The sequence below is a fragment of the Sinocyclocheilus rhinocerous genome, unplaced genomic scaffold, assembly GCF_001515625.1.
Source record: "Sinocyclocheilus rhinocerous isolate Xijiao unplaced genomic scaffold, SAMN03320098_v1.1 scaffold836, whole genome shotgun sequence".
In the NCBI taxonomy this organism is placed as follows: Eukaryota; Metazoa; Chordata; class Actinopteri; order Cypriniformes; family Cyprinidae; genus Sinocyclocheilus; species Sinocyclocheilus rhinocerous.
The window spans coordinates 458,100-482,496 of NW_015648109.1; the positions used below are offsets into that span (position 1 = coordinate 458,100).

Consider the following 24,397-nt stretch of genomic DNA (forward strand, 5'->3'; position numbering starts at 1 on the left):
AATTATTTTTTTCTTATAAAATAATATGTTTGAAAATAATCTTTTTTCTTTCCAGAGAAGTTATGTAAGTTTATTATATATATAAAATATATTCTTCATTTTAATTTTAAATGTATTGTATACATTTGAATGTTTATGATATGATCATGATGTGATATGGTTTAAGGGATAGTTGTAATGCAGTGTCATCTGTCAGGAGCGTTCGGTGGCTCGTAGTCTGGTGGTGGTGCTGGTGTGTGTGATCGGACTGCTGTGTTACGCTGTGGCCGGTGCTATAATGCGCAAGCTGGATCAGATGGACCTGAGACGGGCCTCTGTGGTGCCGCTGTGTGGGAAGGACGGTCTGTACAAGTACGAGATCCAGGTGAAGACCGGCTGGGCTTACGGAGCAGGTGAGATGCAGATGTTTCGCAGGTTAGGAAAGTCTGACCGTCCTCTTAGACTGAAAGAAACTGTCCGATCGACATGTTAAAGTGACCAGCCACTGACTAGTTCTGAGTCACTGTGTCAAGGTGTCTGTTAATGTGTGAGATTTTGCAGGCAAAACGTGCCGTTGTCTATTATCAATAGTGTAGATACGTGACGCACAGTTCACACAGAAGTCACTTTAAAACAAAGCAGCTTTCTTTTGCTAAACACGACAAATTCTCCAACCTGAACACCAGGGAAATCAGCGTGGGGTTCAAATTGCACAGAGTCCTAGTGAAATAAACAAATATTATATGTTTTTATTTTTGTATTTTCAATTTTAATTTAGAAGTTTTTGTAATTTTGTTGTGTGTTTTTGTCATTTTTAAATGTCTGTTTAGTTTGTATTCATTTTTATTTCCGTTTCAGTTTTACTTATTTTAGTACACCAAGTTTTAGTACACAAATGAGAAATTTTGCTTTGAACTAACTGAAAATGTTTTTTTTTTTTTTTTTCAATTAATGTTCATTTTATTTCCAGTAACACGTACCATTTTTTATGGTATGTGTTATTTTAGTATAATGGATATACTATTATAGTTTTATATATATACAGTGGGTACGGAAAGTATTCAGACCCCCTTAAATTTTTCACTCTTTGTTATATTGCAGCCATTTGCTAAAATCATTTAAGTTAATTTTTTTTCCTCATTAATGTATTTTTGTCTTTTTACAAAATATATGTCTATATCAATTTTATTTATTTTCATTTAATTTTTATTTATTAATTGTTATTTATTTAGCTATTTTAGTACATGAAGTTAAACTATATTAAAATGAGAAATCTTTCTTTGGCCACTAACTGAAATAGCAATAAAAATAATTAATTTAAATTTTTAAGTTTTACTTTATTTAAATTACCTTTATTTTCAAGTAACAAAAATGTTTTTTTTAATAGTTTTAGTTGACGATAATAACCCTGGCGATGTCAGAGGCTGGTTTGTTTACAGCAGATCAGTTTCCAACAGACTGTCAGTCTCGATGAATGAATTTTCATCAATATTATGCACCAGAGCAAAGAATATTTCCCATAATGGTATTGCCTCACTGAACGACTGCCAGTAGTCTTGCCTGAGATGGCTGGAGTCACAAGCATCTTTATACTCGCTGCAGGAACCACGGCTCACGTCGGCATCAGTCTTCACGGCAGTGAGAGCCGCAGTGGACACAGACACCTGGACAGCATCGGCGCATTCGCTCGAAACAGCCTGGACATCTTCCACATGGCCTCCGACAGCAGTCTGGGCAGCGTGCTCAAGATCCGCGTGTGGCACGACAACAAAGGTACCTGAACACATCTGGCATAAACAACACTAGCAATGTGGAGCGGGACGGATCAGTCAGGATAAACCTGTCTGTCTGTCAGGTCTGTCTCCTGCATGGCTGCTCCAGTACGTCCTGGTGAAGGACTTACAGACGGGCAGCAGTTATTTCTTCCTGGTTGAGGAATGGCTCTCGGTCGACAACGAGAAAACGGACGGCAGAGTCGAGATAGAGGTGGAAGCTTCAGGTAAAGCCCCGCCTCCCCTGATAGAGCAACTGTGCTGTGATTGGTTGGCGCTGGAATTAGATGCATAACGTCATGAATATTTAGAAGAATAAGGGCAAAGAATAATGCTTTAAGAAGTGGAAATTAAGTCCTTTAAATTCCATGTTTGCTCATAATGTTTGCAAAAATTACTATTAACAGTAATCTGTTTCTTCTAATTAGAAGAATTAGATTACGTTATTAGTTTTAATGAACTGTAAACCTTATGCAGGCCCTCCATAATAAATAGACAATTTTATTCACCTAAAATGCAGGATACAATTAGTTACAATTAGTTATTTTAATTTTAATTACAATTAGTTATATATATATATAAATGACTGTGTGCATGTGTGTGTGTATAGGAATTATAATAAATTAATGTAAAAATATTAATTTATAAATATAAAATGTATATATAAGAAAATATCACATGGGTTTTAGGATACATATAATTTATATATATTTTGTAAATATTTAAATATTTAGATTTGTTTTTATTATATATGAATTAATATGAATTATTTTATTATATTATGAATTAATAAAATATATATAAAATATATAATAAATAAAAAAGACATATATATATGAATAATAAAAATGAATGTAAATATATAAATATAAAATAATATAAATACATTTTTATATATTTATATACTATTTATATAAGAAATATATTTCTATGTACTATATAAATAAGAAAATAAGAAATAATAAGTATAATAAATATTTTATAATGACATTTTAATATTAAATAATGATCACATGAGTTTTAGGGTACAAATATTGAAAAATTATAGCTTTGTATTTGTAATAATTAGTAAAAAATAAATGTAATTTTTTTTATTTGAAAAAGTAACTTAGATGGTATGGTGCAAATTTGATCATACAACATAATCTAATTCTTTTGTGTGCTTTATTTGAAATGTGTTATACCCAACACTGCTCAGTCAGAGAGGGCTGCTAGTTAGTTAGCTAGTTAGTATTACTGTTAACAGCCTGGTTAGTATAGCGGATGTTTACTTCTGCATGGTGTTCCATTAACATGTCACTTACTGCGCACAAACGAGTGAAAGAGCAGCGCACACCAGTGTCAACTGATAACCTGTGCTAAGAAGCTTCCTGTTGTGTGACCTCTGTGTTTCTTGTGTGCAGAGGAGGCGGAGCTGCGTGACTGGCCGCGGCTGCTGTCCTGGGAGCTGCAGAGGGCCGTGTGTGAGAGCCACGTGTGGCTGTCGCTATGGGAACGACCTCCGCGGAGCCCCTTCACGCGGCTGCAGCGGCTGACCTCCTGCACGCTGCTCATGCACCTCTGCATGCTGGCGAACGCAGTGTGGTACGGCACCGTCTCCTACGGCAACAGGTGAAAGCAGCGCCGTTCATGATGCTTTACTGAGCTATTACATTCTGTTAGAAAGTATGATTGATTGATTGTATGATTGTGTGTTTTAGCTCTACGCCGGTGTCTGCTGTGGTCTCTGTGAATGTGGAGACGCTGTGGGTGGGGCTTGTGAGCTGTCTGCTGGTCTATCCTGTCTACCTGCTCGTCTTCTGTCTGTTTAGACTCAGCCGCAGTAAGGTGAGACACACACACACACACACACACACACAATCATCTCTAAAGACATCACCGCAGCGGTGTGGTAAATGAAAGAGCTGTTTCTCTGTTAATGACGGTCAGGTCTCTGTGGAGCAGCTTCCTCCTCAGGTGGACCAGGAGTCTTTAGAGATCGATGACTTCCTGGATAACTCACTGACAGGAAGCTCTTTTCTGATGCTGAATGGAATTCCTGGAGAGGTACGTTCAAATTCGGTTGGAGAAGTACATAACTGTGATTTCCACTGCTCCACAAACAGAAACCACTACTAACTAACTAACTAACTAACTAAAAATAGCTGTTATTTATTTGTTTGTTTATATTCAAATGAATTTTATATTTGTTTTTGTTTATTTATAAGTAATTTTATATTTATTTGTTTGTGTTTTGATTGGTTACAAGTAGATTTATATTTGTTCTTTTGATTAATTTTTATTTATTTTTATATAAAGTATTATTTAAAGTATTTTTATAATTCTTAATTGAATTAGTATTACTGTTAACAGCCTACTTAGTACAGCTTCTTTGTACTTCTGCATCATTTTCCATTTACACATCACTTACTGTGCACAAATGTGTGGGGAAGAAAACATTATTTTTGTATTTATATGCATTTGTATTTTTGTTTAAATTTTTTACAAAGTATTATATAAAGTATTTTAATATTTCTTAATTAATTAATTACTTTTTCTTTATTTTAATTATTTTTATCAAATGTATTTTTATATTTATTTATTCGTTTTACATTTTTATATTTTGCTATATTTTACATTTATATTTATATCTGTTCATTCATTTATTCATATATTTATTTTTAATTTTTTTTATTAATTAAATTTTTTTTTTTTATTATTATAATAATTAATAATTAATGTATATGTATTTTTATAATTATTTATTTATTTAAAAATATGTATGTATTTATTTGCTGCAGTATATAACAGTCTGTCACTGAACAGTTTCTGCCTGAGACTTTGATGCCAGTGTATCTGTCATTCAAAGGGAGAATACAATACATGTATTTTTATTAATTTCTGACAGAGACCCAGATGTGTTTCTCTCGTTCCTTTCATGACGTGCAAATTGAAATGCGTTTGCCGAATACTTCGTTTGCATGTTCCAATTGATGCACAGAAACACAAAGGCCGAGAGAAACCTTCACGAAGACCTTCCTCTCATTATGTTTCTCAAAGTCATAGCTGATTTGTTGGCATTTCTCTGTGGTGCGCTAGGAGGACAAACTAAATAAACTGGTTTGAAAATGAATGTCTGAGTCTTGAAAGGTGCTTTTGTCGTCTTCATGACATTTAAATGTGCTGCAGTTGAGTCTGTCACAGCCGTCACCGAATGTCACATTTCCAAGCCGTTTTTTATTAAAATGCAAAACATGATGAACAGATTGACAGTCTGAAGAAATATACAAGACGAGTGAATAACTAGCCTAATTGAGTGAGAATGAACAAATGACTAAATGAGTCAATCAGTGTTGTTACTGTTAACTAAAACTATTAAAATTTGTTTTCATTAATTTAAATAAAGCTGAAATAAAATATAATATTAGATGATAAATTAAAAAAAAATCAAAATGACTAAAACTTAAAAATTAAGTTGAAAACGAAAAATTAAAAGCTATTTCAAAATATTAATGCATACTATAATAGTATATAAATAATACCAAAATAACACTAGAGTGAATAAATAAACAACTGGTGTTGAATTATTTTTGTGTTGGGTTTGTTTTTATTTATTTTAATTATATTTTTTTAACAATGTTGAATAATCCATATGTGGTGGGTAAAAACTGATTAAAAAAAACAAATCAGTGGGAATTAATGCATAGTTAATTTAATAAATGAGATTGAATAAAGGACTGATTGAATGAAAATGTACAAGTGAATGAAAACCAATTCATGGCGTGAGTTAGTGAGTGTGAATGACTGAATAAGTGAATGATTCAAAAAGTGAACGAATTAAGTGAGTGTGAGTGAGTTAAAAAGTAAATGAAAGACTGAATGAGTGAATATGAATGAATCGGAGTGAATGAGTTAGTCAGTGACTAAGAGACTGATTTAAAATTTAATGAATTAAAATGAATCAAAGAGTCAGTGAATGACTGAGTGTGAATCAGTCATAGTGAATGAGTTAGTGAGTGAATGAATGAATCGAACGCAAGTGAATAAAAGCATCAAGGAATGACTGAACGTGTGATTATGAATGAGTTAGTGAGTAAATAACTGAATGAAAGAATGATTCAGAAAGTGAATGAATTGAGCGTAAGTGAATCAAACAGTCAGTGATTGACTGATCGAGTGAGTGTGAATCAATCAGAGTAAATGAATTAGTGAGTGAATGACTGAATGATTCAAAAAGTGATTGAATTGAGCGCAAGTCAATCAAAGAGTCAGTGAATGATTGAATGTGAGTCAGTACAAGAGAGAAGGAGCAAGTGAATCAGTGAGCGAATCAGACTGAATCTCTGCTGTAGTCTTCAGAGGTGGAGCATTCCTGACTGTGATTGGCCGGATGTGTTGACCGACCCGTCTGTGGAGATGGGGCCGGTGTTCCCGCCTCGGCTCAAGAGAGGTCAGGGCAGCAGACATCTGGGTGTGGACATTCCCTTCAGTCCCGACGAGGAGGACACCGTCTGTGACAACAGCCACAGGAACAAATACTTCTCCTCTTCAGGTGACACACTGCCCTCTTTCCTCTCCTGTACTTGTGTTTATCTTTTGCATACTTAGTATGTACTTGTGTCAGAGAATAGAGATGGTTGTTGACAGGATGCTGGTTTTGATTGACAGATGAGGATCTAATCAAGCGCATTCTGGCCGATGGACAGCTGCTGTCTCAGACGGACAGTGACACGGGCGATCTGTAAGTCACACCGCAGTTTCTCATCTGTACTTCAGGGTGTCGGTGGATCCTTAAAAACAATTAAAATGTCTTAAATTCATTATTTTGAAAAGGTAAGACCACAAAATGTCTTGAATAGCACAGAAAAAAAAATCTTGAATGGCGTCCACAGAGGTCTTAAATTTGATGCTTGGAAAACAAGAAAAGTTTCATTAAGATGAAATTTAAAAAATATATTTTTATTAATATTGACTGGGAAATTTCAGATGCACACTAAGGTAGTGAAGTCGTGCATGTGAATGAAATGGCATCAGATTCATCCTAAATTTGGTGGTTATTCTTCAGTTTTTTGTCTTTCAGTTGCATGAACACCTCATTAAAATGTCTGTTTAAACACTTTTTTTTATAACAAATACACTATCATTCAAAAGGTTTTTTTCTTAATGTTTTTGAAAAGTCTCTTATTGGTTGTGTTTTTTGTTTTTTTTTGCTTTGTTTTTTGTTTTTTTTATGAAAAAAATTATACAGTAAAACCAGTAATATTGTGATATATTATTACAATTTAAATGATCAATCATTATTGGTGCTCAATTATTAATAATGGTTCTGATATGTTGAAAGTTTTTGTTATTTATTATTTTTGTGGAAAGTGTGACACTTTTTTCAGGATTCTTTGATGAATAGAAAGTTCAAAAGAACAGCATTTATTTGAAATAGAAATCTTTTATAACATTATGAATGTCTTTACTGATCAGTTTAATGCGTCCTTGCTGAATGAAAGTTGTTTGTGTTTAGCTCCAGTATATTCGGTGATAAAACAGAGGTGATTCTGCTGCAAAAGATGAATGAACCTGTTCCGTGTGCAGCATTTAGACGAGACCCTCCCAAAACTGCCTTTACATCACGCACAGGTACACACACACACTCTCTTCTGAAACCACTTTTACCTTAGAAACAGACAAACAACTGAACGTCTCTCTCTCTATATGCGTCTCAGTGGTGACGGATGTGTGTAAGCCCAGGCCGTTTCCTCCTCTGTGTGGATTGGCTGCTCTGTGGGCCAGCTGGGTGGGGCTTGTCCTGTCCAGCAGCCTATCAATGTGGTTGGGGCGGAGCTTCAGCGAGGGCGTGGCTCTGATGTGGCTCATCTCCTGCATTGTCAGTTTCCTGTCGTCATTCCTCCTTCTCGAACCTCTGAAGGTACATACACACACGACAGCAGTTTTTCACACTTTATGAAGCTTTTGGTATAGATCTGAGTTTTTTTGACATTTGAGTATATTTTCGGTTGGTGTGAAAGCTCTTTTTTGAATTCCTGTTGTTACCAGCAAACCTGTGTAAGCTGATCAATGTAGGGTTTTTTTTTTTCAGGAGGGATAAATGAATCAATATGACCTTTCAAATCATTTGATTTGAAGTAATGCTCATCATCATTAAAGTTGCCTTCCAAGGTTCAGTGAGCTTTGTAGTTTTAGTAGTGTCTTTAAAAGATGTGTAGAAAAATAAATGTTAATAACATAAATAAACACTGGAGTAATGATACTGTGTGAAATTAGTTCCACTTATTTCTTGCAGGCAAGACTTCGGCAAGCCAAGATTGTCAAGAGATTGTCTTGACAAACTGTTCTGTTTAATGAGTATTAATATAAATTTCTAATGAAAATTAATTAATATTAGCATGTAACAAATTTGGATTTGTTATTATTATTATTATTTAAATGAATAATGTATTTATTACTTATAACTAATAAATTATAATGTATTTATTAAGTTTGATTATTTGTATTTATATCAATATATGAATTTTTAATATCCATAATATTCATATTAGTATTGATATCCATATGAATATTAAATGCATATGAACATTTATTTGTCTATTAATATTTTTAATGTTGATATTCATAAATATTTGCATTTACTCATGTGGATATGATGCAATAGGTTTTACATTTTCTTTTCATTTTTTAAATGAACATTAATATTATTTTCTAAATAATTTCTAAATAAAGTTATACTAATAAATATTAACATTTATCAAATGCCTTATACTTAAATAATTATATTATATATGTTATTTAATTAAATGATTATTTATAATGCATAGTTAAGTTGAATCAATGTGATTATTATTGATATTAATAATAAATATGAATATTGATCATAAAAATTTACATTTATTATTTTATTATTAATATTTATTAATGTGTATAATTATAAATAACTAACTTGCGTGGATGAATATGGAAGCCCGTTTCCGCCACTGAATAATAATTTTTAAAAAAAAGGTTATTGTGACTTTTTAACTCGCAATTGCGAGTTTATATCACGCAATTCTGAGAAAAAAAGTCAGAATTGCGAGATAAAAAGTCGCAATTAGCTTTTTTATTTTTTATTCAGTGGCAGAAACGGGCTTCCATAGATGACAGATATGATACGTTGTGAAATAAGTTGTCCTGGAAATGTGAAGATGAAGATCAAGAGTAAAAAAGTTTCTTGTCCAGATGTGTTGGCTGATTCTGCTCTGTGTGTGTGTTCAGGTGTTGTCGGAGGGGGTGTATTTCTCTCTGGTCGTGGGCCGTCTGAGAGCTGAAGAGCAGGATGTTCTGGGGGACTGTCCGCGTGTGGAGAGAGTGGTTCAGCGGATCCCGCGAGTCAGGCCGCCGCAGGGGTTCGCTCTCTCACAGGCCCGAGAGGAGGCGCGCAAGGTCCGCCTGCTGCACACCATGGGTGTTGTTGGAGAGTGTGTATTTCTCTCTGGTCGTGGGCCGTCTGAGAGCTGAAGAGCAGGATGTTCTGGTGGACTGTCCGCGTGTGGAGAGAGTGGTTCAGCGAATCCCGAGAGTGAGGCCTCCGCAGGGGTTCGCTCTCTCACAGGCCCGAGAGGAGGCGCGCAAAGTCCGCCTGCTGCACACCATGCTGAAGGTACGACAATCACAGCGCTGGAAAGTCAGATTCATTTTAGTCAACAGTGAATTACAGCTTCATTTCAAAGTTTATCAATTGGTCAAAGCGCAATAGTTTTCCTAGAAGTCCTTTGTTAGCTTCAAAATAGCTTCAACACCTGCATTAGCCCATATTACAAAGCCATTGAAAGACATCTTTGTCACATTTGACAGCCGCCATCCATACTGTGCTCCATTAACATCGCTGTGATTGCCAGGTTGTGATTTGAAACAAAGGACTTCAAGGAAAACTCTGATTGGCTGTTGGACATTAAAGGGCTTCTTTTCATTAGACTCTCTGAGCTGTGATTGACGTGTGTTTCTCCCCGCGGTGACAGAGCCGCTCGTGAGTCGTGAATATGAAGGAGTGGGTGTCTGAATAATAGATGTGTTTTGTGTCGGATCGACAGGGTTTCCTGCTCTACATGCTGTTCCTGCTGGTGGTTTTACTGCTCAACTACTCAGACTCGACCAAAGACGCCCATCGCCTACGACTGCACACTCAACTGCAGGAACACTTTCTCACAGAACACTTTAACAACATCAGCAGGTACCAGACACACACACACACACACACACACACAGATGTAGCTCATTTGGCTTTACAAACAAATACAGGGGATAGACTAGAGATTAAAGACTGTTCTGACTGTGTAAGCTTTTCTTGTCTGACTGTAAAACCAACATTTTAAAGGGTTTTCATCAAGTTTAAACTTTTTAGACAAGCCTTTGGCAAGCCAACATCTTAACAAACTTCCCTTTTCTAATAAATGTTACATAATTTCTAATTAATATTAATTTCAAAGTTTATATTATTAAGTAATAACAATTTACCTAATTTAATATTATTATTATTATTTAAATTAATAATATTTTTTTTATTATAATTATTATTATGTACAGTATGTATGTATGTTATTATAATGTATAATTAATAGTTTGTTTTACAACTATGTATAATAGATGAATTAAAAGATGATTTTAAACTTTAAAAAATGAAATTTAAAAAGTATAATTAAATTCTATAAACCTTTACAAACTTGTTTAAACTTTTTAGACAAGGCTTTGGCAGGCCAGCATCTTTCCTGTTCTAATACATTTTAATATAATTTGATATTAATCAGTATTTACATTTTTACCATTTTAATTAGCATTTTTGCTGATTAATAATGTATTTATTAATTATAATTTATAATTAGTGTATTGATATTAATTATTGTCACTATTATTGGTATTATAAATTATTTTGAATATTGATGATATTAATAGCTGTATTGATATCAGTGTGAAAATGAATAAATATGAATATTTAATTATGTTGATATAAATATTTATTAATGTGAATATTGATAAATAAAAGCATTTATAAATATTATTAAACATTAATATTGGTCGTCTTAATATTATTATTAAAATAATATTGTATGTTAATTTTCTGCACACAAGCTGTCTTGGTTACGTCAGCACAAACGTTGTTTCAGAGGCGGAAACAAACATATTTTTCTGTAGGATACCATGCACTGCTGAATCCTGCCTAAGAGGACACTTTCACAGTCTTTCCATGTTGTTTAGTTTCTCTTGTTCACCCATCTGTCGGGTCAGACTCTACATCTGACAGAAGTGTGTATGTGTGTTGATGCATCATATCAGACAGAAGGAGGTGAGCTGACAGTATGCTGACGTAGTGTTTTCGACAGGTGGATGCTGTTTCACACCACGAGCCTCTCTAAGCGTCACAGACCGTTTGTTACACACACACACTCACTCGCACGTCTCTAACTTGTCTGATCTTCTGTCTGCAGACGTGAGGATGTGTGGGCGTGGCTCTCAGACTCCCTGTTACCACGGTTACTGGATGGGCCCGACCTGATGGAGAAGACGGGCAGCCTGCTGATAGGTCGACCCCGCCTCAGACAGCTGAGAGATCAGCCAGGTGCTCAACCAGCACATAAACACAGTTGCTTGACAAAAATAATATATAAATATATTATAATATAATAAATAAAAATATAATAAAATATAACAAATATAATGTAATATAATATAATATTATACATGTAATATAAGCGCAGCGCTGCTTTGTTTACAGCGGTAACCAAGGAAACGCTATATCGCCACTGTTCCATAAGCGCCACCTGCTGTCAGAGAGTGAAACTTATTCTTTAGTGGTAATTCATTATATAAATGGCTATTAAATTAATGGCAATTTAAGAAGAAAATCAAAGGCAACCGTGAATGATCAAATGCCGAGTTTGTAAGCAGAATGTTGTTGTTTCAGGAAAGCATTATGTACATAAATGGCTCATTTCATGCTTTTATTACCTTTTTTGGTCGCATGCTCCTGGATTTGCATAAGGCTGTATAAAGAACGTGTGCGTGATTTCATTCCTGTCATTGAGAGGTCAGCACTCGCAGATGGATGAAATGTTCTTTCATTTTCACAGGAACATTGAGTGTTCAAGCAGCGATAATGTCAGACTGAGACAGAGTATTTCATTCTGACTGATTTGATTTTGATTTCTGAATTGATTTTTCATCTAAGACACATTTATATAAGCTAGATGAGTAACAGGTTCAGAATACACTTCAATGACGAACAAACTTGTTAATTGAAATTTTCACTAAATACATTCTTAGGAAACGAATGGATGAATTACTCATGACCTTTGACCCCCATCTTTCTTGCTGTCTTCCAGAATGCCCCGTCATTGGCTATTTCCCAGCAGCCTCTTGGTTTGGGTGTGTCTCGGCCAGGTGGGCGGAGTCAGCCTCAGGATTGACGCAGAACTGGAGTATTAGTACAGCTGAGAGCAGCGGGTAAGAGATACATGATGCGTTTGTCTTCCTTTTGGCCAAACTGAAAATCTCAGAATGCATTACACGAGAGAGTGAAATGTCAGTTGTGAGTTGAAGCTCCTGTGCAAACCATTCAGTTCATTCAGCTGGGAAAAGGTCAAATTTCAATTGGCAAGGCAATTTAATCTAAAAGATTAAAAAAGCTTTGTTCTTACATGACACCACTTTTAAAACTATTGTCATCCAAATTTGGCTTTTGATCTCACGGTTGTCATTCTCCTGGATCAGCATCCGTTCAGTCTGTACAGATCTCTAGATGAATAAATCATGACCCAGGCTGATCTTGGATCAGGTCTTCTGGTTCAGAGGTTGTCTTTGTTTCTATTGGTTGTTTTGTCTTCTCTACTCTGGAGCCTCGTCCACATGTCAGTGAGGTTCTCATGCAGGTTTGATGTGTGTGTAGTGTGTGGCACTGGGGGCAGGTGTCTGTCTACAGCAACACTGGATTCGTGCAGGATCTCAGCAGGACCATGCAGGACTCTAGAGCTCTGATCAAACAACTCAACACACACCAGTGGCTCGACCCGCTGTGAGTATAACCTCACACACAGGCACTGATATATACAGCCAATACATTCTAATCAGTGACGAGATGCTCAACAAAAGACAGAGGAAATTGTTTTGGAGGAAAGTTGTTTTATATGGACTATTTATTGCACACTCATTTGCACCACACAATAGGCCTTTAAGGAAATTGATCAAATCAATTTCCTCAAACATAAGCTGTATAAATGTGGATAATTATAGGAAAGAACAACAACTGGCTTCTCAAAACTGAGCAAAAAATTCAGTTATCATCAGTCATGTAATGATTACCTAATGAAAATAACTTTAAATTTTTTCATAATTGCTAGATTACCAGATGATTGATTTAATATTTTCAATAAGTTATTTGTTTTTAATAATTAAATATTTTTTGATTACCGGATTGATGAGCAAAAAAATGTTATAATAGATTTGAAAATGTATGATATTTTTTTCGTGTATACTTTTTATATTATATTGTATTGTATTATATTAGATTGTATTTTTTCCTTGTTTAGGCATGTCATAATTCATTGCTTTATTTAAAGATTTCTTTTGCAATTTAATTATTTGTAAAAAAAAATTTTTTAGTTTTTTATCAATCAAATATTTTTTTGATTGCAAAATGTCTTTTTTGTAAAACATGTTATTATATTATATTATATTATGTCACGATTATTTTATTTACTGATTTCTCAATTATTGCATGGCACAAATATTAATACAGTATTTTATATTCCAGTAATAATTTAATTTAATTAAGAATAATTTAATAATTTATGCATTTAGCAGACGCTTTTATCCAAAGTGACTTACAGTGCATTCAGGCTATACATTTTTTACCAGTATGTGTTCCCTGGGAATCGAACCCACGACCTTTTGCGCTGCTGTTGCGTAATGCTCTACCACTGAGCCACAGGAACACTAAGACTAACACAGTAGAGTAATTGACTAAAGTGAAATATACAGACCGTCCTCTGATGTTTTGTGTTTGTGTTCAGGACCAGGGCTCTATTCGTGGAGTTTCCCCTCTATAACATCAACACCGATCTGTTGGCCGTCTTCACGTTCCTGCTGGAGTTTCCTGTATCTGAGCATGCTCAGTTGAGTCTGGACCTCAAAACCTGCAGCCTTCACACGCTCAGTCATGGCATTGACCTTCCCCTGTTCCTGACGGTAACCGTCAGCCAATCACAAAACACTCAGCTGATCTCATTATTTAATTCATTTTTGCTGTCTGAAAAAAGATAGGGGCTCATTAAGTTCTCTCTTTCTCTCACAGCTTCTTCTGCTGGTCTTCGTGATCTATTTTGCTGTACGTGAGGGCGCGGTTGCTTGGAAACAGGGCCGTGGCTATTTCCTGCGTTTGTGGAATGTAGCAAGTGTTTGCAGTCTGCTGTTGGCGATTTGTGTCGCCATGCTACACCTGAGTCGCTCCATACTCTCCGCCCACCAATGGGGGTCATTTCTACAACAACGGGACACTTTTACGGACTTTTTTCCTCTGGCTCAACAGAACCAGGTTCTAACCCAACTCAGCGCGACTCTGCTCTTCCTGCTGATTCTCAAGGTGAGCAAATGGGAATCGAACCCATAACTTTGGCATTGCTAGAATCATGCTCTACAGTTTGAGCTACAGAATGCCATGCCTTAATAAATGGTAGTCTCTACTTTAAATTTATCCTGTGCTTATACATATGGAATAGTGTGACGTGTAATAGTTGAGGTTCAGAACTGATAACTAGAAGAATGAACCATTGTGCCCTTGAGCAAGGCACTTAACCTCAGGTTATTCCAACGGGACTGTCCTGCTAATTAGTTTGTACGGGACAACAAAATGAAAGCTACTGTATGCAGACACACACCTGCGATGTTATAAATTCCCACCTCAAGTTCTTCTCCTGTACACATCAGGCCAGACATCACTAAATATTTAAAGGTTCCATATATAATATTGACAGCTAGCGGTCCAGTCCAAATTCAGAATATTGGAGAGAGTTGTTTCTCCTTCCCCCTCCTATTCAGGCTCGATGCTCACGCAGCTCGCCAGATTGAGTACACGCAAGAGGAACGAGTGCAATTAACAATGGAAGGTGACGAGCCTCACACTGTAAGCTGATGAGTTGATTTATATGCGATTTAAAACGCCTCTAGTCATAGAGCTTTCAGATGGATTCTGAGGCTTTTTAGGTTAGGTAGAATCTGCAGTCTCTGACCCAGTTTGTTTGCTGGCTTCCATGGCTGCAGCACGCTGTTTTCCACTAACTGGCTTCCCACTGTGTCAAAATACTATTGGGTAAATTGGCAGTGGAATCACAAAGACCAAAACAAAAACAGACATTCCAACACGGAATGCACATTTCAAAGTAGAATAACTGGCTGTAGCATTGTTTTTCAGAGAAACAAGTTTTTAAACTTAGCAGGTTTCCTAAATATCTGCAAACATATTATGGTATTTTATAATACCATATACTTTTATAAAAAAGTACATACAACACCTTTAATTCTGCAAAAATTAATGGTATGAAAATACAAACCGGCGAGGCATTATTTATCTATCACCCACTTCATTTCTCTCTTTTTAGGCATCACACCAGCTGCGTTTCATGAGAGAATGGGGGTTTTTCGGGAGAACGCTAAGGAGATCTTTCTGGGAGCTGCTGACAGTTGCTGCCGCTCTACTCGTGTTCCTGTTGGCATACTCGCACACTGGACACCTGGTTAGGACACACACACACACTGATGCACACCATCTGCAATATGATTTAAACTACTTGCGCTCATAATTCCTTGGTAAACACAAACCTGTCAGTGTTTTTTTTTTATGGAAAATGAATAACGCATTTCACCATGATTATACTGGTGACCTACGTGCATCAACAAATTTCCTACTAATGCAGAGGAAACGAGTATAATTAAAGACATTTATTAGATGCATAAAGGACATGAGTTCATAAAAGCAGTACATCTCCTTGACGTCAGTCTATGATTTATCTGAACTGAATGTTTGAGTATAACTGTGCATATAACAGTGTACGAGGACCTTGATTCTACCTGAATTATACATTTCCTACAGAGGGAGGTAAAACTTGGTATGTCTAAGTGACCTTCTGTAAACCCAGCTGCATAAACTGGGTATTGTTATTAGTTGTTTGTCAAGTCAAGAGTCACTATTGCTGTTACTCATACAGAGGGAATTGAACAAACACACAAACCTAATGTATTAAACATCAGGGCATATTTGTGCTCAGATCTTGTGGCTTGTTAAGGAGAGTTGTGCTTTTAATTTTTAAAGCAGGTGCAAAATACCATAGACCAGAGTATTATAGAGATTTGGGGTGGGTGTTTTTGACTTGGGGCCAGTAAGCAACCATCACTTTAGCTTAGCAACTACACCTTAGCAACCACATAACAGTGCCTTAGCTTCTTCTTAATAATACCCTGGTAACCGCTCAAGTATTGTGGGTTCAGTTGTCTATGCCCATGTGCACATTAGCATATGCATGTTTGTGTTTGGATCTGAACATACCACCCTTTCCTTCTTCATGAATTATTAAATACAAATTCCAAGAAGTTATAGGTTGTTTACATAAGTAAGTGCAAAATGATGAAGAAGATGTAAGAGACTTATATTTAATGGGTAAATATTACTAAATATTTAATGGGTCAATTATGAGCCATTAGTGAACATTTTATATCCGTTAAAAACAGTCTGTTCTGATCAATAACTTTAATACTTCTTTTCTGGATTTAGACCAGAACCGTATTTATAAAAAGTTTAGTAAAATCTTAAAACAAGCACTGTCTCTTTTCCCCCTCTAGCTTTTCCACTCTGTCATGGAGGGCTATGGAACTGTTAGCTCTACTTGCTTGAAGTTACTAAGCTCTAGTGGGCGTGGACTGTTGTCATGGCGACCGGACAGTGGCTCCTCCCCGTGTTCTGCTTCCTGTTTCATCTTCCACATTAGCTACACTCTCCTCAGACTTGTTTTGCTGTGGCTTTTGATCTCGGCGTTGCTAAGGAACTATCATCGGGCAAGGGCAGAACTGTACCGACCAGCCGTTGACCTGCAGGACTATGAAATGGTGGAGTTGTTCCTGAGACGCCTCAAAATGTGGATGGGGCTCAGCCGTGTTAAAGAGGTGTGTGTACTTCCATAATACCCAAGATTCCCTGCTATTTTATGCAATATAAATTTTTACCAATGTAGCGTGTCTTGAATTAGGTCTTCTTGCAAGTATCTGATGTGTTATGAACTCTACGTAGGTTTACAGAATCACAAATTGATGATTATACTTCAGGCACTTGTTGTTTATTCACTGTTTTTTAACCAAACTTGAATAGCTCAATTATCCACTGATCCCATTTTCCCTTCTGAAGATTGGTAGTACATTAGTAGATGCTTTTAATCCAAAGCAATTTGCCAACCAAAAAGATTCCCCCTGAAACACAGGGTCTTGATAAAGCGGGATCTTATTAACTCTGGGTGTGCCATAGTGGTTAAAGCTCAGGTAGTGTAAATGGTGTATTGCTGGTCAAGCCCTCCAAAGAACCAGCCATGAGATGTTAACATTGTGCTCTTGAGGGCACCTTACCCCAGGTTGCTCCCTGGAGATCGTCTTTATAAAAGTGTCTAGTAAGTTGCTTTGGAAAAATTACTACTTGCTTCTTACCAACTCTTTAGTATGTTGAGTCACCAGTCCTCCAGATTGAACTTTCATCCCATACATTTGCTCTTTAAATTACCACTTGTCTTGACCCTGTATCCCTTTCTTCCCCGACAGTTCCGGCACAAGGTGCGATTTGAAGGTATGGAGCTCCCTCCTTCACGTTCCTCTTCAACTAGTGACTGCAAGTCCTTGTGTCTTCCTCCTCTGGACACTCCTGAGGCTCCCCCAACCCCTGACAGTGTTGACGGAAGATCTGAGGCCTCCTGGCGGCCCACATCCAGCAGCCCTTGTAGTCTGGCTGAAGCCCCAGGTCTGGGACTAGGCCTCACAGGCCTTGGGGTGATAGTTGGAGGCCAAGGCTGGAAAGAGAGAGCCGAGATGGAGGCAACACTCCGCAGAATCCTCCCAGCTTTTGATGCTTTGCTTCTGCAGCTGGACCGGGTCACCCACACCACAGAGGAACTGTATCGAACAGAGTGCCGCCTAGAGAGGCTGGTGAGGAAGAGTAGAGAACGAGGCAGAGGGGTGCGCCGCCACAGAAGTCTGGAGTCTGCAGGACAGAAGAGACATAGATACAAGGGGACAGACAGGAGCACACAAGTGGCTGAGAGTAGTAAATATCCCCCGAGAACTGAAATAAGTGCATCTGCGTCTGAGAGAAATCTTCACAAGAGAGATCGAAGATCAAGGAAATCAGACACGTTCTCACAAATCACAAGTGCTCTTCCTACAAGCATCAATAATGTGGACTCGAGTCCCCACAGGACTGATAGTCTCCAAAAGAGTCAAGAAACCCCTGGTACTGTGGTGGCAGATGTTGGCATGACTGAGAAAGACTCTCACAAGGTGGATTCAGGTCCCCTCAAAGCACGTCCACCTGAGGGGGACAGTAGTCCACCCAGAGGCCAAAAGTCTGACAAAGCTTCTCATAAAGTAAAAGGAACCTTCAACAAGGTGGACCCAAATTTCCAAAGGGATTCTGAGGTTGCTGGCTGTGCCAGCAAACCTGTCCCTACCCCTGTTCCCACTCCAGCATCTGCTTCCTCAGCTGCTCCTGTTTCTGCCATAACTACCCCCGTACCGATCCCTCGCTCCCACGGGTGGATTCCTCCCAGCAACAGCGAGAACCTTCCCTCCAGTGTATTCCGGCACCCTGCACACACTACTACGAATCCCACCCGCAAACGCAAGCACAAACCTCCCCCACTTAAAAACAAGGTGCACCCCAACACAGACAGACCTATCTCAGGACACCCCAAACCTTGAGATCCCAAGGTTCCAACAGTCAGTACACAAGTAAAAGGCAGGAATTAGGAATTCAGTCATAAGGCTTAGGAACTCAAGGAATGTTAAAGCTCAAGGGTTACAGCTTTTCATGAAGAAAGGAGGACCTGGCGACAGCAGGTTTTGTAACCAGGCCCTCAAGAAGAGCGTAAGCAATACTAGTTGCTTAAAACCAAATAATACACCTTAGCCTTAAGTTCCAACCCACACATCTTTCGATTGGTAACGCCTTACTAGAAGTCTCAAAATGGAAATTGGGTGCAGGTCACCATGGTTTCTACAATCCTCAAGAAGTTCTACTTGATGCAAGATGCCCTTTTCCTTCTTCTTTCACAGTGACCTCAAGTCCAACCTCTTGACCCTGGTGGTCAACACAGTTGAAACCGACAAGAGCACACCTTGTGCTGTCACAGTGCAGAACAAACTCTTGAAAGAGACAATGAAGGACTACAACAGCACGCCTGTTGATGCAGGATGGCTAAAGCTTGATGGTATTTGTTGTACAATGTTTTTAGTTATGTTTGATGAATCATGTTCTTTTTTTGTATTGTTGTTGAAGGAAGCTATATTAAGGTCATGGGTGTATGTATTGCCCATCGATGCAGAAAAGGCACAGCTTATTCAAAAAGGGCTCACACTGACAAACTTGCACACATACAGACATAAAAACACCTAGACATGCAGGTACATATTTGATGCCATTACATAAATATTGAGCTATGCTTCAAGGTACTTATGCATAATTCATGCTTCTTAATATAATGGCAAGGGGCGAAAAATAGACACAAAAACATATCAGAAAATATATGGACTTGTATGATTTATTCACTTACACTTGTACACTCACACTAACATACTTCTGAAGAGGCCATCAGGGTGCTAAACAACTAGTAATCCTCAGGATTTCAAATATATTTCTCTGACATAATTGCATGTCAGCTCCATTCAGATGTTTCTCAGAGCGAAATAGACCAGAGGGCGAGTGAGAGGATGAAATTAGAACGAAAACCGAGAAGGGGAAGTGTATCAGAAAGTGTGAATTTAAAGGGAGACAAAAAATTGGAATAAGTTAATAGTAGGACATGAAATGTTAGGTGAAGTAAGGAAAATGTTGAGAGATCATTAAGACAAAGGTATGTCCCTCATTCAACTCCCAGAATTCTCTGTATGGGGATATGTTATTCCTGCAGGTAAAAACAAGGTTCCATAAAGCATTATTATTGAAAGTAAATTGTTAATGAATGAAAAACCATCTTATGATAAATGGAAGTGTGTTTGTTGCTGCATTCTATGATATTTTAAATCTAATTTAAAAAGCACTTTGTATTAATGTTATAATATGAATGATCGTGATGGCATCAGTGTGATTTAGTTTGAATGTGTTATGGAAAATGTTTTGCAGAAATAATAAAATAAGCTTGGTACGAATATAAGAGATAGTTACAACAGAATTACTCTCCATATAACTTTGCCAAAGCTTGCTACTCAAGTAACAAGATTAACTTAAGTTTCTCTTGAACTTAGCACTTTATTTCAATGTCAAGCATTAGTGCTTTGCCATATTTAAACTAGTATGTAACATTTCTTCACATACGGCTTTCCAGAACTATTCTCTTTTGAGTATTATACATGAGCTGCATCAGGATAGTAATTACCATTCATTTTCATGTATTTGTTTCTACAATGTGTTGATTTAATGTCTCTTGTGAAGTACTAAATTGTTGTTTACCGTGATGATGCTCAGGGACCCTATTTTTAAAAAACCCAAAGCAGGATTTTGTTTGTTTGTTGTTTTTTTTCCGCTTTAATCATAATACATGTATTAAGGTCTCGTATAATGAAATTAGAGTAGTTGAGAGTGATTTGATGATTAGGTTATGCTTAAGCACTCAAAAATATCCACTACAGGGAGTTCTGATTCTGTCAAAGGTCACTTCCACTACAGTAACGTCCTTATTCAGGCCATTCCAGATGAGTTTTTGAAAGGTCTTGTTTATCTGTACATATTGGTGTGCCCTGATGTAAATATTGTTTTCGGGTTTGATTGCATTGTTTTAATCTCGTTTGCCTAAACCGCACTGAGCAGAAATTGTTGTTTCTTTTTCGGTACACAAAATGGATCGCAGTATGCACACTCATTTCACACAAATGCTTTGCTGCATATTTCATTTCTCCCTGGCACTGGCCAAAGGAAAAAAATAAGACCCAAAAAGTATGAAAGCATTGCTGTTTTTTGTAACATTTTCAACAGAACTACACACAGCACAAGCAGTCATTTTAAAATATAATGGCTTTTTAGTAGTTCTTTGCAGGATAGTACTGCTGCTGAAATATATCATACTTTTAGGTGTGTCAAAAAAAAAAATCATGTCTGCCATTTTAAACCAGTCACAAGTGCCAAAACATACTTGCATGCAATATTGTAAAGTCTTAAATATTTTGTATTAAATGCTGAAGGTAATGTGTTGATTGCAGGTTTGCCATTTTGTGTTGTATTGTGCTGTTGTACTTGTAACGTTGTAGCACTTCGCTTTACATGCTTTTGCACTTGACAAAGTCAAATAAAGAGTCTGACAGCTGAGAGTCTGTGGTTCCCCTGGGGCTTCAATTCAAGGTATCGATTCACCATTCTCTTGTCTTTCAAATCACAACTGAAACACTACATCTTTTAGCTCCTAATGTTTTAGGTTAGCAGTCAGTGTTGGGTGTAACACATGATTAAGTAATCACTGTAATTTAATTACATTTACCTTGAAAAAGTAAAGTAAGGGGTTTCTCTTGATTTTATTAGTTACTTATGTAACTGCATTAAACTATAGAACAATTCTATATAAAACAGCAGATTTAAAATCAGAAATTAATATTGAATGTTAAAATGTATGTTTTAAATGTAACCTTGGCTTCTCCCTTTAAATACTTCGGTCAGTTCAAGAATCAATTATGCTGTTTTTTATCATTTATTTGAAATAATTAAAAGAACCGTTTCATGTCTATCCTCGTTGATTTAATAAGCAATTAGAGTCTGACAGCTGAGAGTCTGTGGTTTCCCTGGGGCTTCAATTCAAGGTATCGATTCACCATTCTCTTGTCTTTCAAATCACAATTGAAACACTACATCTTTTAGCTCCTAATGTTTTAGGTTAGCAGTCAGTGTTGGGTGTAACACATGATTAAGTAATCACTGTAATTTAATTACATTTACCTTGAAAAAGTAAAGTAAGGGGTTTCTCTTGATTTTATTAGTTACTTATGTAACTGCATTAAACTATAGAACAATTCTATATAAAACAGCAGATTTAAAATCAGAAATTAATATTGAATGTTAAAATGTATGTTTTAAATGTAACCTTGGCTTCTCCCTTTAAATACTTCGGTCAGTTCAAGAATCAATTATGCTGTTTTTTATCATTTATTTGAAATAATTAAAAGAACCGTTTCATGTCTATCCTCGTTGATTTAATAAGCAATTAGTAATAAGTAATGCAATACTTTTTAGAGAAAGCAATTAGTACAGTAACCTTATTACACTGTTGAAGATGTAATAGTGGCTAGAAATTAATTACATTTTTAGAGTTTTAACTTACCCAACACTAATAGTGAAGGTTTTTTCACCCTGTATATAAGGGCTATTCACACTCATTACGCACGCTTTTAATTTCGGGTAAAAGAACGTTTCACATAATTTAGAAGCGGAGTTAGCACGACTTTTTACCGGGTTTATGAAACCTTGCTCCGGAGAAGGGCTAGCGGCGAGTTTGTTGTGCCAAACTTGTACAGTTTGAAACTATGTTATGACTAGTTTAGCAACACACACCCAATCACGTGCCTCATGTTCACGTGCTTTGGACAGTCACGGAAACGCCGTGCATTGTATAAATAGTTGTTTCAGTGTTTGAGGAGAAAAATGTCTAATGGTGATGGTGAAACTTGTACATTTCTTACATTTAAATTCAGAAGAATCCACTCAGGAAAAACTTCGTGCAGTCGGCAGTAGGCTGCTATATGAGGGCACCAAACCTAGAGCCGTTAAACAGATCACGTGCTGCGTTCGTCCAATCAATGACACCGCAAATATGCAAATAAGAACCTTCACCTGGGTTTTAGGAACGTAGTGTGAAACATCATGTCATGAATAGGATTTATTGTTTACTCAGGGTACATTATGAGCAGTGTGAAACTTGAAATAAGCCAGGGTTAACTATTTCATGTTTCAGAAGCCCTAGATGTATTTTGCTCCATTGTAATGCAATCTTGTGTTTTAGAAAGGTGCAATATATAAAAAATAACCAACAGTAAACGCTGACAGAAGTATGTAGAGGTTTTACTCAAGAGTGAAAGTAGACTCTGAACAACAGCAGGATTTGCACATTTCAGTGTTTTATTTGGCAGCGAAGCACACACGTCTGATGCAGTCTACTGTACTAGCTGTTGTTCTGCAAATCTGTTGTACTATTATAAACTCATTAGATAAGCATTAACCATCACACACACAAAGAAAACAACAGGAAACAAGCAAAATGATTGGACGGTTAATATCACAGACCATTTTCATATATTCAGAGAAAAACAACAAGAGAAAATGAGTGTGTGAATACAAGTTTGTTCTAGAGAAAGAAACGTCGATGAAAATGGGCTGAGACACGAAAGCGTGTTAACCGTGTGCAATTTAGTCGTACTGCTAAAAATGGCATGTGATAAAGCCAGTGCGGGCGTTTATATCCATCTTTCAGCAGACGGAGCAGCGCATTGTGAAATTCATTCCTACAATCACAGCGTTGAGTGAAGCTGCGTCCCGGCTGAACTGATCTCTTACTTGGCACACTGGGGGTGTTTTAAAGGTGATCAAATCTTACTAACACCAAACCTCACTGCCCTCCGCATTCAGGAACGGATATGTTCGTCTGGACTGATGGGAACGCAGCGTCTATTGGTCTCAGTTAAAAACACGTCACGGGTCTCTTGCTAGACAAAGTCTGTGAAATCGTCGATGGTTGACACCAGCCTCTTCCTCTGGCCGGCATCCTGGTTTGGAGCAGAGCCGGAGGGCTGGTGGGCGGGTTTATTCTGCATGGGGGCATGGCTTTGGGTCAGAGAGATTCCGTGAGTGGGGCGTGACTGAATTTCTTCCTGAGCCTGTTGATTGAGAAAACAGAGATATTTATAGTTAACATCCTCCAAGTAATATATATATATTTCATTCAGTATATAGAGACTACCAATCAAAACTGTTACTTTTTTTCCCCTAACAATCTAACAATATTTCTAACAATATTTTTACTATCACTTTTTATCAGTTTAACACATCCTTGCTGAAGTATTAATTTTTTCAACAAAAAAAATACAAATTACTGACCCCAAACTTTTAAACGGTAGTGTATATTGTTCCAAAAGCTTTTAAATAAATGCTGTTATTTTATCTTTTTATCCATCAAAGCATCCTGGGAAAAAAAAAAGTTCGAGCAGCACAACTGTTTCCAGCACTGATAATAAATCAGCATATTACAGTGATTTCTGAAGATCATGTGACACTGAAGGCTGGAGTAATGATGCTGAAAATTCAGCTTTGATCACAGGAATAAATTATATTTTAAAATATATTAAAATAGAAAGCCATTATTTTAAATTGCAATAATATTTCACAATATTACATTTTTTTTCTGTATTTT

General features: G+C 36.8%; 2 protein-coding genes across 2 annotated transcripts in view; one reads left to right on the plus strand and one right to left on the minus strand.

Moving 5' to 3' along the window:
* pkd1a (polycystic kidney disease 1a) overlaps positions 1 to 21,310 on the plus strand; it is an 89,408-nt gene extending 68,098 nt beyond the window's left edge. Inside the window, exons 27-47 of the mRNA XM_016514111.1 lie at positions 197 to 392; positions 1,582 to 1,752; positions 1,835 to 1,978; positions 3,155 to 3,362; positions 3,452 to 3,578; positions 3,681 to 3,797; positions 4,104 to 4,111; positions 6,083 to 6,282; positions 6,399 to 6,471; positions 7,246 to 7,361; positions 7,448 to 7,650; positions 9,193 to 9,375; positions 9,806 to 9,945; positions 11,198 to 11,328; positions 12,092 to 12,212; positions 12,655 to 12,780; positions 13,778 to 13,952; positions 14,059 to 14,346; positions 15,362 to 15,496; positions 16,599 to 16,919; positions 17,562 to 21,310. Coding sequence (XP_016369597.1) covers positions 197 to 392; positions 1,582 to 1,752; positions 1,835 to 1,978; positions 3,155 to 3,362; positions 3,452 to 3,578; positions 3,681 to 3,797; positions 4,104 to 4,111; positions 6,083 to 6,282; positions 6,399 to 6,471; positions 7,246 to 7,361; positions 7,448 to 7,650; positions 9,193 to 9,375; positions 9,806 to 9,945; positions 11,198 to 11,328; positions 12,092 to 12,212; positions 12,655 to 12,780; positions 13,778 to 13,952; positions 14,059 to 14,346; positions 15,362 to 15,496; positions 16,599 to 16,919; positions 17,562 to 18,713 — 4,335 coding nt within the window. The 3' untranslated portion in view covers positions 18,714 to 21,310. The remainder of the gene's footprint in view (positions 1 to 196; positions 393 to 1,581; positions 1,753 to 1,834; positions 1,979 to 3,154; positions 3,363 to 3,451; positions 3,579 to 3,680; positions 3,798 to 4,103; positions 4,112 to 6,082; positions 6,283 to 6,398; positions 6,472 to 7,245; positions 7,362 to 7,447; positions 7,651 to 9,192; positions 9,376 to 9,805; positions 9,946 to 11,197; positions 11,329 to 12,091; positions 12,213 to 12,654; positions 12,781 to 13,777; positions 13,953 to 14,058; positions 14,347 to 15,361; positions 15,497 to 16,598; positions 16,920 to 17,561) is intronic.
* A 1,779-nt stretch (positions 21,311 to 23,089) lies between these two features.
* The window catches only part of tsc2 (TSC complex subunit 2), a 47,784-nt gene continuing 46,476 nt past the window's right edge, over positions 23,090 to 24,397 (minus strand). Inside the window, exon 40 of the mRNA XM_016514112.1 lies at positions 23,090 to 23,864. Coding sequence (XP_016369598.1) covers positions 23,694 to 23,864 — 171 coding nt within the window. The 3' untranslated portion in view covers positions 23,090 to 23,693. The remainder of the gene's footprint in view (positions 23,865 to 24,397) is intronic.